The sequence below is a fragment of the Galeopterus variegatus genome, unplaced genomic scaffold, assembly GCF_000696425.1.
Source record: "Galeopterus variegatus unplaced genomic scaffold, G_variegatus-3.0.2 Scaffold134, whole genome shotgun sequence".
Taxonomy (NCBI): Eukaryota; Metazoa; Chordata; class Mammalia; order Dermoptera; family Cynocephalidae; genus Galeopterus; species Galeopterus variegatus.
In genome coordinates, this window is record NW_007726245.1 from 821694 (window position 1) to 839427 (window position 17734).

A 17734-nucleotide genomic window follows, 5' to 3' on the forward strand; every position below is an offset into this window, starting at 1 on the left:
GTCACACAGCTACTAAATGAAGGAGAAGGGGTTCCAGTTCAGCGCTGTCTACCTCCAGAGCCTGGGAGTGACATTGTACTGTCCCTGGGCATGTGGCAGTATTAACAGTCATCTACACACTTTTATGCTATTCCCTTGGCTATTTTTATTTCACTCAAAAAATATGACAGGACATCTGTCCCTTCCCTGGAAACTTCCTGGGAGCTTGTCTGTCCCTCCACGGGCAGAACGTGGCTGAGGAACTGAGCAAACGCTTGCAAAAGGAACGGACAGATGGACAGATGCATGCATAGGCCAGTCTGCTCCGGAGACCACCCACGCTTCTGTCACTTTCATTCCTATTCAGACACCAAACAAAGCCCTCGTGGGTGGCCTAAGGGATTCTGGTCAGCCGCAGTTGCAGGCTGTGGGTGAGGAGCCTGCTTGAGGACACTCAGACATGCTGGAGGTCTCCTAAAGGAGGCGTTTCCAGCTGTGGCCCGGAGACAGCACTTCCCAGGAGACGGTGGCCTGGGTACCCGGTGACTGAGCCATGGTGATGGCTGGTCCTTCTGGATGCCCGGCCACCCTGGCCAGAGGTGCCCTGGCTGGCACAGCTGGACTGCCTGGGAAAGTGGGTAACACGGCACAACCCCTCTCCACTGTGCACTGAACACAATGAGACCTTTATTCATGCAACCACTTGTCACCACCTTTTACCCTGGCAGGACCTTGGGGAGGGGTCTCTCATCGGTTAGTGGCTCTCCAGCTTTGAGGACCAGGAACCAACTCAAAATGGCTTAAATGCTGAGGAAATTGTGTTCTTAAACACGAGGGCCCAAGGAAGGGCAGCTCCAGGGCTGGTTGCTTCAAGGGCTCATAAGCATCAGCCAGGACCCAGCTCCCTTCCATCGAGCTTCCCCAGTGTGATGCCAGCCCAAGATGGCATCTGCTGTCCTGGGGGGAGAAGGAAGGGAGCACTTCTGTTAAGGGAACGTGAGTTCCACTGGCTAAATCCGAGTTCTTGGTGTCTTGAACAAAGAATTGGGCAAGACACGCCAGAGACAAAAAGCAGAGAGCAGTTTTATTCAGCAAAGTGAGAAGACACTCCGGAGAGGATGGAGTGGGCTCGAGCAAGAGAGTGGCTCAGGAGCACGGACAGATACATTCCCAGGGGTTTAAGTCCTCTTAGCTGGAATCGTGTCGTTTGGTCATGGGTCGAGCCCTGAGTGTAGTCTCTGCTGATTGGCGTCCTAGCTAATGGGAACTCATTGCTCCAACCGAATGGTGCCCAACGTGGGGTCAGAGCTCCCTGTCTGGAATTGTCTTTGTCACCTTTGGCTGTTTTTGTGCATGTGCATGCCTATGTCAGGCTTTCCCACTTGCAAATAACCAGGTTTCCTCCTCCTTGTCTCTATCTAACTTCCTGATTCGCTTCCTGTGGACACCTCCCTGCCCCTGCCATCATCAGAGACAGCCTCTCCCAGAAGCACCCTACAGGTGTCTCCTCATGTCTCATTGGCCAGAGATGCTTACCCTGCCTTTGCCTCATCCAACCACTGTTGGGGGATACGCCCACCTGACTGTCTTGGTCCAATCAGAACTCATGCCCTGGGGTCGAGGAGCCCTGAGGCACCTGGTTGAGCAGGAGGTGGGCACCTCAGCCACAGCAGGGCTGCCCTGCCTGGAAGGAAGAGAGCGGGGCGAGGGGCAGCACAGAGGTGACCGACAGGGCCTGCTTCAGTCCTTGTCACTGTTTCTTGATAGAAGAGGGGAAGTAAAAGGCTCAGAGAGGCTGTGTTGTTCCCCAGGGCCACACTCTGGGGTGCCCAGGCCATTTATGGGTCCCGGGGGAAGCTGCATTGAGCAGAGACTTTGCCTCCCCGCCCTTTACTCCCATCTGTGCCTCTGCTCTGGTTTCCTTCTTGTCCCCCCCCCAACCCCATGCCCACCCCAGACATCCCTGGGAAAACACTGTGATCGTGTAGACTTCAGAGCTGGAAGAGACCTTCAATATTAATGCCATCCAACACTCTCATTTCCACATGGGGAAACGGAGGTCCAGAGAGGGGAGGGGGCTCACCAAGACCACGCGGTGAGGTCATGGATAGTGGAGCCGGGGCTGGATTGAGGGCCAAGAAGCACAGCATCCTTGAAATTCACAGAGGGTCTCAGAGGCCATCTACTTTATGACCTCAAACCGCACTGCAGGGCAGCCCCTGCCCTGCTCTGCCTGCTCCTCCCAGGGCGGAGGCTCACTCTCACGTCCCTCTCTATGCACCTCTAGCACCTGACACTTCCATGGCGCTTTACAGTATCCTTTACTCAGTCATAGTTTCAGTTGATCCTCACAATGTCTTGTGTGCTGGTCAGCAGTGCATTGTGGATGTGGAAACTGAGGCCCAGGGAGGTAACATGACTTGCCCAAAGTCACACAGTGAGTACGTATTGAAGCCCAGATAGAGCTGGCTTTGTTGGTGCATTACCCGAGCAGTCACACGGGGCTTAATGCTCTGACTGATTCTAGGGAACAGCCCTCCCCGTGGAGGGGAGTGGACTCCTGGAAGGTGGCAGGTGGCGTGGGGTAAGGCATGGAGAACAGGACAGGCGGACACTTCAGCCTGCGCCTGGGGTGCAGGGACTGGCAGGACCCACTCTGGAAACCCCTCTCTTGTCCCTTGTGTCGGCAGGTTTTGCTGAAGCCCTGGCCGGGCTCCCCTCCCTGCCTCTCCTGAGAATGAACGGAGAGACAGTGGCTGCCTGTGGTCCGTGTCCCTCAGGCATGGGGGTGGGGCTCCAGAATACAGGCCGCATTGTGTGCCCTGACATCAGGCAGCTGGACTGTCTGGAAAGTGGATAAACAAGCAGCTGGAACATTTTGCCCTGAGACCCCTGGGAAGGGCCCGAGCTCCCTGGGGTGGTGAGAGGAGGGACAGAGCCAGGTGGGAGTTGGATTCCAACCTTACCTGCGGTGGGCTGAGGCCAGGCGCTGTGGGAGGACTCCGAAGAGCGTGCACCTGAGGTGCTTAAAACAATGCCTGACACCTAGTGAGTGCCCTGCAGCCCTGAGCAGTTGTGATTCTTCTTACTGTTGCTATTATTCAGGGTAAAGTGCCGCACCTCGGCCTGGCTTACAAGCCTTCTCCTGCAGACCCTGTTCCTTCTCTTGGCCTCATCTCTTGATGACACTCCCCCCAACCCCCACCAACTTAGCCTCCAGCCACCCAGACCTGCCTTGGCTGGGATGCTCTCTCTCTCCCCTTCTCCCTGCTGCCTGCCACACCCTTCCCACCATCCCTGGCCCCTGGCCAGCTCCTAGCAGGAGACCGTCCTGCTGGTCCTAGCATTTATGATGCCCTCATTCCAAGTTCAGTTCCCCAGTGTTCCCACAGGTGTCCCCTGAGTGTAAGGCCTCCAGCCTGGCCACTCTTGAGCAGGTTCTGGCTCCAACAGCTGCCTCACTCCTCCAGAAAGCTCCCCCCTCAGAAGCACCTCGAAGGCCACCTAGGCTCCTGTGGGGTGTGACTTTCACAGGTGGCTTGGGGTGGTGGAGGAGCAGCGCTGCACAGCACTGACAGCTCCCCGCCTGGAACTGAGCCTTGGCCGTGCCCTCTGCAGGGAGCCTCGAGGAGCCCTGACTCACCACTATCCTTGTTGGCCCCTCTGGCCCTCCAGAGGACCTGTTCCTCCCCCTCTTGACCTGCCTGCCTCAGTTGTGGCTGCCTTTTTATGCTGGGGAGTTTCGTCTCCATCCTACCCCAAGCCAAGCCCTGGAACTCCTTCTGCAGGTATGGAAGACCTCAGGTGTGCAGGCAAGCCGGGTTTCCGCCCAGGGCAGCAGAGCATGCCTCTCCAATGCCCACAGGGCCAGGAAGGGAAGCAGCCTGGGTGGGGCAGGTGGGGGTAGGGGTGGGGACCTTGAGGTTGGGGTTTACTGTGGTGAACTGGGGAGCAGAGCACGTGCCCCATCTAAAGAGTATGCAGGAACTCAGCTGTGGCGCGTCGTTGCTGTGGGGTAATATGGCTCCACTGTTGCCAAATCAGATTTTTTCAAGAAAAGCCAGGTAGCCCAGTTTCTATGTGCAGCTTCCTTGATTTAATTTTTTTTTTTTTAACTTTACATACAGTAAAATTCACCAGGAGTGGGGGCTGGGCTGGGGGACGTGTGATTCCATGAATTTTAACATTCACATCGATTCCTGTAACCCCCATCACAATCAGGACACAGACCAGTTCATCCCCAACTTCCCTCCTCCTGCCTCTTTGTATTCAAACTTCCTCTCCTCCTTACCCTTGGCACCCACCGATCTGATCTCTGTCATCACGGCTTTGCCTTTTCCACGTAAATGGAATCATATAGCCGGTAACCTTTGGAGACTGGCTGCTTTCACTTAGCATCCTGCATTCGAGACTCATCCGTGCTTTGGGGTATCAATGGTTTGTTCCTTTTTACACAGAACACTTTGCTTATCTGTTCACTTGTTGGAGGGCATTTAGGATTTTTCCAGTTTTCAGTGATTATGTAGAACACTGCTGCAGACATTTGTATGCAGATTTTGTGTGTGTGTGATGTAAGCTTTCATTTCTCCAGGATTGAAAAGTTCCCTTCTACTCCTAGTTTGCTGAGAGTTTTTATCATGAACAGATGTTGAATTTTGTCAGTTGGTTTCTCTGCATCTTTTGATAGATTTTTCCTCTTTAATCGTTTTTAAATTACATCAATGGATTGTTTTTTAATATTGGCATCTAATTAACAAATTGTAAGTCGGTCTGCAAGCCACGTCTGGGATGCTAGTTGGTGACCTCTGCTTGGGCAGCACAACATATTGAAATTAATTTTTTCTTTAATATTCAAATTTTTAAGCAAGTGTTCCCTGTACCAATGCCAATTTTTCTAGGTGAAATGAGAGCGGAATACAGATTTAGTCTTTCTCTGGTCAGGACAAGCCCCCAAACTTGTGATAATAGTGGTTATAATTATTTTAGTAGAAATAATAATAATTACTGGTTAAGAGCATGAACTCTGAGCCAAGCTGTTCATGTTCAACTGTCTCCCACTGCTGCATGACCTTAACCCTCAATGTCTGTGTCTCAATTTCCTCACTTGTAAAATGGGAATAATAATAATATCTATGTCTCAGGCAGTTGTGAGGGTTAAATAAATTCATATGTACAGAGTGCTGAGAATAGTGCCCAGCACAAGGAAAAGTTACTAAGCATTTGCTTTGATTAATAATAGTAATGGCTGGGCCGGCCCGGTGGCGCACTGGATAGTGCGCCGCTTGGGAAGCGCGGTGGCGCTCGTGTCTCAGGCAGTTGTGAGGGTTAAATAAATTCATATGTACAGAGTGCTGAGAATAGTGCCCGGCACAAGGAAAAGTTACTAAGCATTTGCTTTGATTAATAATAGTAATGGCTGACATTCATTAGGCACCTCTCTGTGCAGACTGAGCCTCACGACAGTGAGATAAGCCAGCTCCCATCCCTTGTTCAGATGAGGCAGCTGAGACCCCAGAAAGGCAAGGCGCTTGCCTGAGTCTGTCTGGCTTGCAGACCTTGAGATTAGGGAGGCGTGGGTGGCTGGGCACAGGCTCAGGAAGGATCCGGCTGGTGATCAATCAGAGAGCAGCAGCATTGAGCTTCTGACATCGTCTGGTCTGAGCTGGAAGAGATGTGGCCCAGGGGAAATGAGTGGGGGGAAAGTCAGCCTGAAGAGAAAGGCAACAGAAATAGCAGGGGAAGCCTGGTAATTGAGTGGCCCAAAAAAGGAAAGATCAATATTTTACTGCAAGTGAAACAACCAATTTCCCTGGCAGCCAGCTCGGCGGCCCAGCTGTGTGTGCTTCAGCAACAACAGCTGCTCCTGCAGTCCCTGCCAGCCCAACAAGCCGCTCCCCCCTCGCCCGGGAGCCCCAGGGCTGCTGAGCCAGGCGTGCTGTGTCCTTGGGTGGGCGCCATTCCTCCGCTGCCTGTGGCCCATGTTCACCACCAAGACCATGGGTGGGTGGTTATTTGCTGTGCTCCTTGTGTGACCCTGAGCAAGCCCCTTCCCCCGCCTGGTACTTGGCTTCCTTGTCTGTGAAAAATGAAGTGCTGGGTCAGCTGAATGCACCCCTGGGGTGCACTGGCAAAAAGTGTCCAGGAGGGTCAAGAGTCTTTGTGATCAAGGTGGTGGGTCCCAGCCATGGGGGTAAAGTGCTTTTGATACACCAGGGAGATTGAACCAACACTTCAGTACAGACAGCCCGGCGAGGATTGCGTCTGGCTCCTGAGGTCTCCCACGTTGCAGCGGTGCAGGAAGGCAGAGTAGAGCAGAGGCTGACACTCTGGAGTCAGCGAGACCGGGGTTTTAGAGTCACCACTGCAGAGTCTCTATCTAAATGTCTTAACGTCTCTGAGCCTCAGTTTCCTTTACAGTTAAGGAATATAATAGTAGCTACTATTAAAATTGTTGTAGGGATTAAATGAAACTAGGTACATCCAGAGCTTAGCACCACGCTGTGGCTTGTGGCAAGCCCTCCATGGACCCAACGAAGACTACTAATACCTCTCTACATAAACAATGTTATTATTTATTTTAAAAAAACATCGAGCCTACAGTTATGGTATTTATTGATAATAACCAGCGTGTGTTATAATTCTGTAAAGTCAGTGATCCTGACTTTTCTAAAGGGCTGGACAGCAGTGTACATGGCACTTCACGGCCACCGCTCTGGGACCCCACTCTGAATAGACCTGTGGGGGTAGCTGGAGAGAAGGGAGGTCACAGCCAGTGTGCAGCTCCAGCTGCAGCCCGGGCCATGGCTCGGGGCGCTCCGGGTCCTCATCTATCTGCTTGTCATCAAACACCCCCACTCCCACCTCTGTTCCAGGCGGCATTTCCCTGGAGGCAGAGGAGTGGACAGCCTGCCCCACCAGTGTCTCCCAGCCCCAGGGAGTTATGGACTCACGGATCACAGAATCCCAATCCGTACACGGCTGCCTCTTAGGTAGATTTGAGATGGGGGCTCCTCATCAGCCATTCAACACTCTGTGGCAGACTCTGCCCTTGACCTGCCACAGAGATAATTAAGGCATAGCCCCTGACCTTGTAGAGGATTGTAGCAGTGTTCCCGGCCTATCTCTGCGTTCATAGACTCCCCACAATGGCAATATAGGAAGAGAGGAGGTGGGATGCCAGCTGGGGTGGTGGGTGGGCTCCCCCACAGCCCTGCAGGTGACACCTAGACATTGCTATTCTCAGAAGCCACGTCTGTACCTGGCAGTGTCAGAGGCTGCTATGATTTGGAAGTGTCAGGAGGAAGGGAAGCCGCAATGCTCAGGAGGCTGTGGCTGAGCAGGAGCTGACAAAAGGCCACCTTCCTCCTGCACTGAAATTCTGCAGGCCTTTTGTAAGAGCCCACTAGGTACCAGGCTCGGCGGGGGGGATCACAGGGAGGATATTGCATGTCCCCTCTGCCCATCACTCACCCCCAGATTTCACCAGAGTGGAAAAGCAAAGTCAGCTGGAATAGAGGTAAAAGCACAGAGCCACCTGCTCAGGGTGGGGAGATGGTTGTGTAGGGGCTCTCTGCCCACTGCTCACCTTCTGAAGCCTGCTGGGCATGGCCCCATGGTGCCAGGCCACTGGTAGTGACCAGGGCTTCAGGCCCCTGCTGCAGCTCCCATGCTGGAAGTGTCCTGTGGGCGAGCAGGAAACCTGGTCCTTATGAATCAAATAATCCCCCAACACAGTTGGGCTTCTGTGCGTGGGCAGTGAGGGGTGGAGGTGGCTCTGCTCATGACAGTGTCAACAATGACAGCAGTAACAGTAATCCCTCCCCTACGGGCTGTGCAGTTCCCAGAGTGCCATCAAATCATCATCTGCAACCCAGCCTGAGATCTGGAAAGAGCTCCTCCTGGCCCAGCTGCACCGTAGATACTGAGATTATTAGAGGGAGGGCAAGGTGCCTGATGATGAGTGTGTGTGTGCATGTGCGTACGCGTAACTGTGCACGTGTATATCTGTGTGACCACGTGTTTGGCAAGCCAGCAGGAGGGACCAGCAACTACTGCCATCAGCCCCAGCAGAGTGCCCCCCAAGGTAGGAGGTGCTCAGTCATCTCTTGTTGAGTGAATGAATGACCAACGAATGAATGAATGAATGAATGCTTGCAAGTATGCTGAAGAGGGGCTGCCACTAAGTGTTTGGTTGATTCAGAAACAGGCTTCCAGAAGAAATGTCAAGAAGCTGGGATTCAGGTGTTGGAAATTTTAGGGAAAAAATGTCTCCAATTGACAGGAAAAGATAGTACTTATAAAACTGACCAACGTCAAAAACTAGGAAAAAGTACCCAAGGCTGACAAGTTTGAAGTCAGTTGCTCTGACTGAAGATTAAGTTAAGACATCTTTATAGAAAACAGTTTGGCAACTATTATCAAATGCCTTAAAAACTTAGATGTTTTGTAGAACTGTTTATGTTCATTTATCAAACAAATATTTATGAAGCTTCTATTATGTGCCAATCATGGTGCAGGCTACCAAGTATACAGTGGTGATATAGACAGACAAGGTCCTTGCCCTTAGGGAACTTACTTTGTAGAGGGAAGATATAAATTAATCAAATTATCACATAAACACATAATTACAAATTGCAACAAATAGTTGGAAGGAAAAGTACAGAGTGCTACAAGACAGGGTCGCAGCAGGGTAGGCCCTAATTAAATGGGGATGGTTAGGACAGGCCTGTCTGGGGGAGGGACATTTAGTAGAGGTACAGAGGGAGACCTGAAGAATGAATCGATGTTGCCGGATAATGAAGGGGGAGGACAGGCGTTGGAGATATAGAGAACAGCATGTGCAAAGGCCCTGAGGCAGCAAAGAGCCTGGTGTACTTGAGGAGCTGACCAAAGGCCGGTGTGGTTGGAGCACAGTGAGTGAGAGAGAGAGTAGGAAGATGTGGAGCTGGAGGGACAGAGGAGATGCGGCCATGTAGGCCATGTTGCAGAGTTTAGATTTTATCTTAAGTGTCACAGAAAGTCACTGGAAGGTTTTAAGAAGAGGAGTGGGTGACATGATCTGACTGGAAAGGATAATGGATTGGAGGGGACTGAAAATGGAAGAGGGGACATGAATTAGAAGACTTGCCTCATCAAGGTGTGAGATGATGGTGGCTGTGACCGGGCATTGGGGGTTCCAGGAGTGATGTGGAAAAGAAGATAGCTTTGGGATACAGTAGGATATGGATTGGATGTGGGTGAGAGGGAGCATTCCCAATGATGCTGATGAAAGGAAGGATGGGGTCCGGGAGTGGGATGTTTGAGCGAGTGGTACTGGGGGAGGTGAGGACCGAGTTGACCCAGGGACTTCGTGGCTGAGATGGGATGTGGGGGAAAGGTGACCAGTGATGAGGAAATCAAGAATCTTAGAGGCCAGAGAGCCCATCCACACAGCTGTAGAAACCCCCTGAGACCAACTGTAATAGCAAAAGGTAGGAAATAACCAAAATGCCCAACGAGTACGGGTGACTAAGTAAAGTATGGTGTCTTCTCTGGGCAGAAGGTTTTACATCCAGTCACTGTGTGGGTTGCACACAGCAGGCTGCGTGGAAAAGAGCTTCTGATAGGCTCACTCTTCGTGGGAGAGGGATTCCCCAACATCACGAGTGGCTGACTCTTTGGGGCTAAACCTTATTTCCTAATTTATTTTTTTAACACTTTTTATTGAAGTACAGGGTACAAACAGAACAGAAAAGTGCACCGGCCGTCAGTGCACAGCTCGGTGCGTTTTCTCCGCGGAGCCAGGGCCTGGGTCAGGAAACAGCATCAGCAGCAGCCGGGACCCACCCCGGGGTGCTCGCGCCCCTACAGCGTTCTGCAGACAGAGCCACTCGCTGGACCAAACTTGGTTTTGCCTTAAACCTTATTTAATCTGTAATTTTAAATAATTTACACAGTGTTACATAAGATCTCCTCCTTGCTGACATGGGGAATTGGCCCAAGGCTCTCAGAACGATAAAATACAAATTTTTAAAAATGTGGTTAACACTATGTCTTTTGAAAGAAAAGTGGGATACAGCAGGGTTTCTAGATCTTTCGCACCGAGGTGGTGTTCGTTTTGCGTGAAGGAAACCACTGTTGGAAAATGCCAGGCGGGCATTTTGCTTTCGGCGGGCCGGGCTCGGTGGGGAAGGAGGGCTTGCAGGAGGCTCGGCCCTGCAAGAGCTGGTTTTGCTTTTCCCCACCCGTTGTCTGTCAACCCCAGGAGGATAAGGTGGCCCCACAGCTGTCTGGGGCCTGGTGCTGGCCCCGGGTGGAGGGGGAGGGGACTGGGAGGGGCCCGCTGGTGTCCTCTGGGCTCTGTCCACAGCCTCCTGCCATCCCAGCTCCCCCTGCCTCACACTTGTCCTTTTTCCTTCCCGCAGGTGGAAAAACTTGTAAAATATTTGGATCCCAACGATCTGGGGAGAATCAACTTCAAAGACTTCTGCCGGGGGGTGTTCGCCATGAAAGGTGGGGTCTTCCAGGGGACGGGCTCAGGGTGCTGTCGGGCTGGGGGGCTGCAGGTCTCTGCACCTCTGCCAGGGCGCCCCACACCCACGGTCAGGGGTGCCCGCCCCCTCTGCTTTCTTCCTCCTCCTTTTCCTCTCTCAGCCTCTAGCCTGACCCAGCTCCTGAGGAGTTACCAGGGCAAGGGAGGGACTGCCAGTTTTAAAGCCAGGACAGTTCTGGACTAACCTCAACAGAGCTGGTCACCTTGTCTCCCTCCCTCCCGTTTCCCTTATTTCTTTCCCCACCCCCACCCCCAACTCCTAATTCCTTCCTTTCTTCCCTGCCTCCCCCCTTTAAGGGGGCAGTTTAAAACCCCTCTCTCTTTTTCCCCAAATTCAAAGCCCAGTTGTGAGAAACTTCCAGGAATCAGAATGTGACCACCCTTACCTACTAGTGAGCTGCTTATCTGAGCAAGTGGCTTAGGGTTGCCAGCCAGCTGGGCTTGCTAAGGCCCTCCCACTAGCTATGAAGAGAAAGTACAGTTACTTCCAGGAGTCCCAAGGTGCCCTGTTATCTATGAAGGAAGCCTTGCTTGTTGTGTTTTGGCAGCTGGCCGGTACAGGGATCGAACCCTGGACCTTGGTGTTATCAGCACCATGCTCGAACCAGCTGAGCTAACCAGCTAGCCCTGGAAGCCGTGTTTTCCTGTCTGTGTGGGTCAATCAGGGTGAATCCTTCTCTGTGGGGAACCTCTGAGTCCTGGGAGGGTGGGAAGGAAGCAGGAATCACTTCAGTAGGAAGTGAGGGGTGAAGGGGAGCAAGAGGTGGCGGGACAGCACACAGAAGGTCCCCAGTAAAGGTTTTCTGAACAGATCTGTTCGATTCTTTGGGCCACAGATTGCACCTGCCATGTGCATATGCTGGTTCCTTTGCTGGTTTTATCCCCTTTGTCCAATACAACTTTGGGACATTTGCTGAAGAACCCAGGAGGGAGGCCACCTGTGTCACTGAGTCAGCAGGAGGTAGAGCCATCCCGAGGGTGGCCCTTTCCTAGGTTTTGGAGTTTGCAGGGCTTGGTGGGGGATTTGCTGGTTTTATCCCCTTTGTCCAATACAACTTTGGGACATTTGCTGAAGAACCCAGGAGAGAGGCCACCTGTGTCACTGAGTCAGCAGGAGGTGGAGCCATCCCGAGGGTGGCCCTTTCCTAGGTTTTGGAGTTTGCAGGGCTTGGTGGGGGGCACTCAGCCTCAGGGACATGGGCATGACTGGAGTCCCTGTGGGCCAGGCAGGGAAGTATTGTCTTATATCCCTTCCTCCAGGAAGGCCTCCTTTGTTCCCTTTGCCCCAGCCTGCCCTCTGCATTTGGGAGTCTCTCTTCTGTGTGTTCTCTGTTGGGGTTAGGCCCAATGGAAGAATGTCTTGAGGGCAAGGGACTGTCTCAGCTCCTTCCACAGCGCCCTGAACCAGAATCCCCACAGCCTCGGTGCTCCATCCCTGTCTGTGAGTGATCAGCTGGTCTCTTGGAGACGTGGGCCCCTGCCTCTCCTCAGTCCTTCACAACCAAGGCCTGGGAGTCAGATACTTCTCCATGCCAAGCAGAGCTGTGACCCTTCACTGTCTGTCCGTCTGTATCTCTGCCCACAGGGTGTGAGGAGCTGCTGAAGGATGTGCTGTCCATGGAGAGCGCGGGGACACCGCCGTGTGCACCAGAGATCCCAGACTGTGTGGAGCAGGTAAGAGCCCTCCCCACACTCCACCTGGTATCTTCTCGGTCTTCTCCCCTTTGCTCCGCCTTTTTAGTATCTGGAAGGACCCAGAACGTCCCTCTGAGAGCCCTTTGGCATCAAAGTCAAGACAGAACGTCCCTCTGAGAGCCCTTTGGCATCAAAGTCAAGACAGTTTTTGGAACAGGAGCAATGAAGCCTGTTGGGAAGCCATAGCAGGGTGCGTAAGAGCTGGGGGTCCTCACAGACCATCTTGACTCCCCCACTATGGCACAAGGAGAAACTGAGTCCCAGAGGGGAGAAGTAACAGGCTTGAGGTCAGACAGGCAGGACTAGAATTTTTTTCCTTTTCTCCTATGCCATGACCCTCTGAGCTGGCAGGTCCCTGTGTGGTTTTTTCTTTTTTTTTTTTCCTTTTTGTCTTTTTTTCGTGTCCGGCAACGGATCGCAACCCTCAGTGTCGCGCCCGTACCGGACCGGGACCGGCAACGGGATCGCAACCCTCAGTGCTGCACCCGCACCTCGCTCAGCCAGTGAGCGGGAACTGGTCTGTACGTGGGATCCGAACCCTCAGCGGGAGCGCCGCCGCACTCCCAAGCGGCGCACTGTAGCAGTGCGCCACCGGGCCGGCCCTGGTTTTTTCTAAAGAACAACTAATTCCCCAATTTTCTGGCACCAACTTGGTGTCCAGCAACTCAATTCAATCCGACACTAACTACCCAGAGTTAGCACAGACCCCATGAGTCAGGGGGCAGTCTTGCAGGGTGCCAGTGGCACTTCTGCCCAGCCAACTACAAATTTGGGGGTTCCCACAACCCTGCCCCTCTCAGGTTTGGTAATTCACTAGAACAACTCAGAAATACATTATAGTTACTGTAGCTGGTTTATTCTAAAGGATCGACTCAGGTATAGCCTAATGGAAGAGATGCACAGGACAAGATACGGGGAGGGTTGGCCAGAGCTTTCCCGCCCTCTGTGGACGCCTAGCTGTGTTCACCAACTCTGAAGCTCTCTGAATCTCACTGCTCAAGATAACCCAACCTCCAGCCCCTCTCCTTTCCCTGGAGGTGGGGGGTAGGTGGGGCCGTCTAACCATGAGTTGGGTCTTTCTGGTGACGGGCATCATCCTGAAGCTACGTAGGAGCTCCACCCTGAGTCACCCCATAAACATAAACTCAGGTGTCCTCGGAATGGGCTTGTGTGAATAAAAGCCACTCCTATCAGGAAATTCCAAGGGTCTTAGGAGCTCTGTGCTGGGAAGTGGAGACAAAGACCAAATGTTATCACACCACAGTCACCACGGACTTTTTACTGTTGTCATTGCCTGATGATGGGTTTCGTATAAAACCTTGAACAACTTTTTCAAATGCTTGCAGCTTCATTCTACAGAGGAACAGTTTGAGATGCACGTGCTGACAACCTCTAAGGTCCCTGCTGGCTGAGACACCCCAGAGCTAGAAGAGGATTATTTTGGTTTCTCGTCCCAGCCAGCTCCAAAACCTTTTCTCCAGCTCTGGTTGGTGCCTCATGTGGACCCAAAAAACATGAGTATTTTTTATAGCTGAAGGAGACCTAGGACCCCAGAGGTTCCTGTGGCCAGGGCGGGCCTTTTGGGATCCAGCTGGATAGGGGGGTCAGGGTTGGGCTCCGTGGACAGGACTGGGCAGGGGTGAGTCCCTAAGGAGGGCCATAGTGCTAAGAGCTGCCGAGCAAGATGTGTTGGAGAAAGCCAAGGCTCCAAGGTGGAGAGACCAAGCCAGCCACCCGGTGCAGGCTGGAGCCTCAAGGTAGGAGTCAGGTGGCTGGACCTCAGGGGGCTGTGCTCACAGTGAAAGCCGTCAGGGATGAGCAAAGACAGCTGGGCTCCAGGCCTGCCTTGATGGGCCCAGTACTACCTGTGGGATGAACATGTGTTTGGGGCAACTGATGGGACCAAGATCAGGGCAGCGGACCCCAGTGTGAGGCAAACATTCAGTGCCCCAGGAGTCTTTGGAGTGGGCCCTTTGTGGATTGCTGAGCAGAAAGCAGAATGAGGAGGTGAGATGCAGGGTCACCCAGAACTGGACGTGTACCCCACCTCAGCTGCTGACTGGCCATGCAACGCCAGGCAAGCTCCTCTCAACCCCCCAGAGCCGCAGTGTCCTCAGCTGTAAAACAGCCCTTGCCATGCCAATCTAGAGGGTCTGTTGTGGAAATTCAGTGAGAAAACAGACTGCTACGACATGGTAATTCCTTGCCTCCTGGTGCTGTATCTTAGCCATTAGCATTAGAAAGTGGTGCTGAAGTTACAGTTTACATTTTTTGTTTTACCCTTGGATACTGGTGTTTCAAAATTATGTCAAAATATAACCCCGCCCCCGAGGAGCTGGAGGGCAGAGTGGAGCCAAGGTCCCGGCACTTACCCACCAGTGGCACCGGGAGCAGTGTTGTGTTCCCTGAGGTCTTCGGTGGCTTTTGTGGCCCCACACTATGCCATCCACGCTTCCAGAAAAGATGGTGCATGGAGAAAAGGTGAGAAGTAGGTGCGGAAGAGTTGGCCTCCAGCAGGGTACTCCTCTTTGTAAAGCAATATTGTTTTTCCTCCAAAATCTACAGGTTATAGGAACACAGAAAGACCACGTGGGTCTATCTCAGCAACCCCAGCTCTTCCCCTCATGTTCTCTCGGGACTTTGCAATCACGTAGGTTTTTGTGGCTTTGGGTTTTAAGCACCTCCCTGGCGAGCTCCTTTCTGCCCTCCACGTGGGGCAGGCCCTGACAGGTGGCCCAGTGGGCTGGAGACCAGTGAGACAGTGATGGGTGGGTGGACACCGTGGGCAGACTTGTCTGTTATGCTCAGGAGGGCAGCTTGCTTGGCCTGGGCTGTCCCTTCCCGTGGGCTCCTGACTGCTGGGAGGGGGAGGGGGACGAAGGCCAGCCTGCTGGCAGAAGGGCTCCTTGGTGACCAGGGTCGTGAGTGAATCCCCTTCCTGGCTCAGGCCCCTGTAGCAGCAGGGACAAGACCACAGCTCTCAAGTGGGGGACCTAAGGGTGCCAGCGGGGGGCAGGTCCTAACCCTGCAGGCTGGGCCCTCAGTGCCCTGCTGTGTCCCAGCCGTCCCCTAGGGGTCAGCCTGAGACCAAGAAGCCAGCGGGAGCTTGGCTCACTGCGGGCTTCCTGGGGACTGCACATCTGAGGAGTGCTTTGGGGAGGTGCAGGGATGACACTGCACAGACAGCAGGAGCATGTCCTGCTGCACCTCTTGTGGCAGGAGACGAAGCCTGTCCTCGGAGCCCCCCTTCCCTTCCTCCCCCAGGTCATGGACAAAGATCTCTGACGTCACTTGATGTAGGTCATAGTTAAAGCAGGGAGATGCTTTGGTGCTGGCTGGTGGGCAAGTGGCTGCTATCTGGTCCCTGAGAGCACCCGCCCACCTCGCCCCTCTCCCAGGCGTGGTGGGAACACTGGGCTTCAGGCAAGCAGGGACCTCTGGGCCTGCTGTGAAGACCTGTGGGCTGGTGCGAGTTCATCCTGGGTAGGTGATGCCTGCACTGCACTAGTTCTTGACCTTACAGCATGTCACCCTGCCTGTGTCCTCAGAGCCTGCAGTGCCCTGGCACTGGGAGACTTCATAGAGGGCTCAGTAAACCTGACTGTTGAGCAGGCTGTTGAGTGAGGGGAATTTGAGTTTGGTCAGAGGGGATGCTGGGTGCTTCTAGAAGGACTCCCCAGCAACCATATGGATGGAGTCCCTGGAGGGTGTCCCTAGGCCAGTGAGGGGAATTTGAGTTTGGTCAGAGGGGATGCTGGGTGCTTCTAGAAGGACTCCCCAGCATCCATGGCATGGATGGAGTCCCTGGAGGGTGTCCCTAGGCCAAGGTCTCAGGAAATGCCCTGGGAGTCCCTCCTGAGACTGGCCCGCTTGCAGGGCTGCCCACTGGCCTCCCTGTTTTGCAGCCTCCAGTCCCTATGGGGAGGGGTCATGGGAGGTGGGGAGAGCCCCACGCTCAGGCATCATAAGCAAAGGGATGATTGTTAGGGGCCCACGGTCACCCCTCTGCAGGTGGTGAGATGACGTCTGACCCCACATGCACTGTAAGACCCTGGGCCCTTGGTTGTTTTCCCACGTGGGCTTGATTAGCAGGAGCCCCATTAAATGAAAAGGACATTGGACACCTGCTCCTCCTGTGTAGCTGCCATGTCAGCGAACAGTGTCACCATGCATCCAGTCCCCAAACCAGAAAGTCATCCTTGGTGACCCCACATGCAGCCACTCTGAAGTCCACCATTCCCCGCTCACCCCCGTTCCCCTCCCATCACAGCTGCTGCTGCCTCATTGTCCCCAGCCTTTCTGTCTCCAGACCCAAAGTCGCACAGGATCTTCCTAAGGAGCTGCCCTGGTTGTGTCACCCCCTTCTGTGACCCTTCTTCACCAAGAGATAAAATCCACCATTGGCTCCTACCTGCTTCTCCAGCCTCATCTCTCACCCTGGCACATCTCACGCCCTGAAACTGGTGACAGCAAACAGCTCCTCATTTTCTGAGAAGGCCGTGTTCTCTCTTGCCTCTGAGCCTTTGCACAAGTTTTGTCTTTCTCCTGAGATGTCCTCCCACACTCTGTCACTGTCATGAGCTCACTTCTCATCTTTTAAGACTTACCTACTCCTGATACAGCAGCTGAGGGAAAAAAAAAATGAGACTTACTTAGGCACCACCTCCTCCAGGAAGCCTCCCCAGGTGCCTCTGCCCCAGCCTGCAGGAGAACCTGCTCTGAGTTCTTGGGGCCCTGTGCCCTCTGTCCGTGCACAAACCTCACCCTCCAGGACAGCTCCGTGTGCACTCCCCAGTGACACGATGCTCGTTCATGGTGGCAGGGCTCAGGCTGAGCCCTCCTTCACACCCAGGGCAGCACCCATGGTGGGCATTCTTCTCTGTGCTCCTTGAGCGTTTCTCTAAGTATTCTAGGATTGGATACCTAGAAATGGAATTGCTGTATCAAAGGATATGCTGATGTTACTTTTTAATAGATGTGGCCAAATTTCCTTCCAAAAAGACTGTACCAACTGTATCATCGAACAGTCTATGAGAGTGCCCATTTGCTCTGCCCTTCTGCCAAGCCCAGAAGTCACCCATCCACCTGTGGTGTCCCCCGCCCTCTCCCGCTGGGCTGTCAGGCAGAGGGAAAGTCACTGCTGCTTTCCACTGTGGTGTCCTGTTCACTCGTGAGGTAGGCCATCTTTCCTCATGTCCCCTGACCTGCTGGCTTTCTGCTTTTGTGAATTACTCACACTCTGCCCATTTTCAGTTGGGTTGCTTGTCATTTCCTTATTGATTTGTAAGAAATTGCTGTATAGTCTGACACCCAATCTTTGTGCATTTTGCTTGTATTTTATTTTTAGTTTTGGTGTCTTTCATTGTACAGAATGGAAAAATTCTGATATAATCATTTATCAATCCTTTTTTTTTTTTTTTTTTGTCTTTTTGTCTTTTTCCGTGTCCAGCAACGGATCGCAACCCTCAGTGTTGCCCCCGTACTGGACCAGGGACCGGCAACGGTATGACAACCCTTGTGGTTGCCCCC

At 53.2% G+C, this 17734-nt stretch overlaps 1 protein-coding gene across 1 annotated transcript in view; it reads left to right on the plus strand.

Moving 5' to 3' along the window:
• The first annotated feature begins 10386 nt into the window (after window positions 1–10386).
• Window positions 10387–17734, plus strand: part of RAB11FIP4 (RAB11 family interacting protein 4 (class II)) — a 100357-nt gene continuing 93009 nt past the window's right edge. The window contains exons 1-2 of the mRNA XM_008589122.1: window positions 10387–10470; window positions 12096–12184. Of these exons, the coding sequence (XP_008587344.1) occupies window positions 12117–12184 (68 nt within the window). The 5' untranslated portion in view covers window positions 10387–10470; window positions 12096–12116. The remainder of the gene's footprint in view (window positions 10471–12095; window positions 12185–17734) is intronic.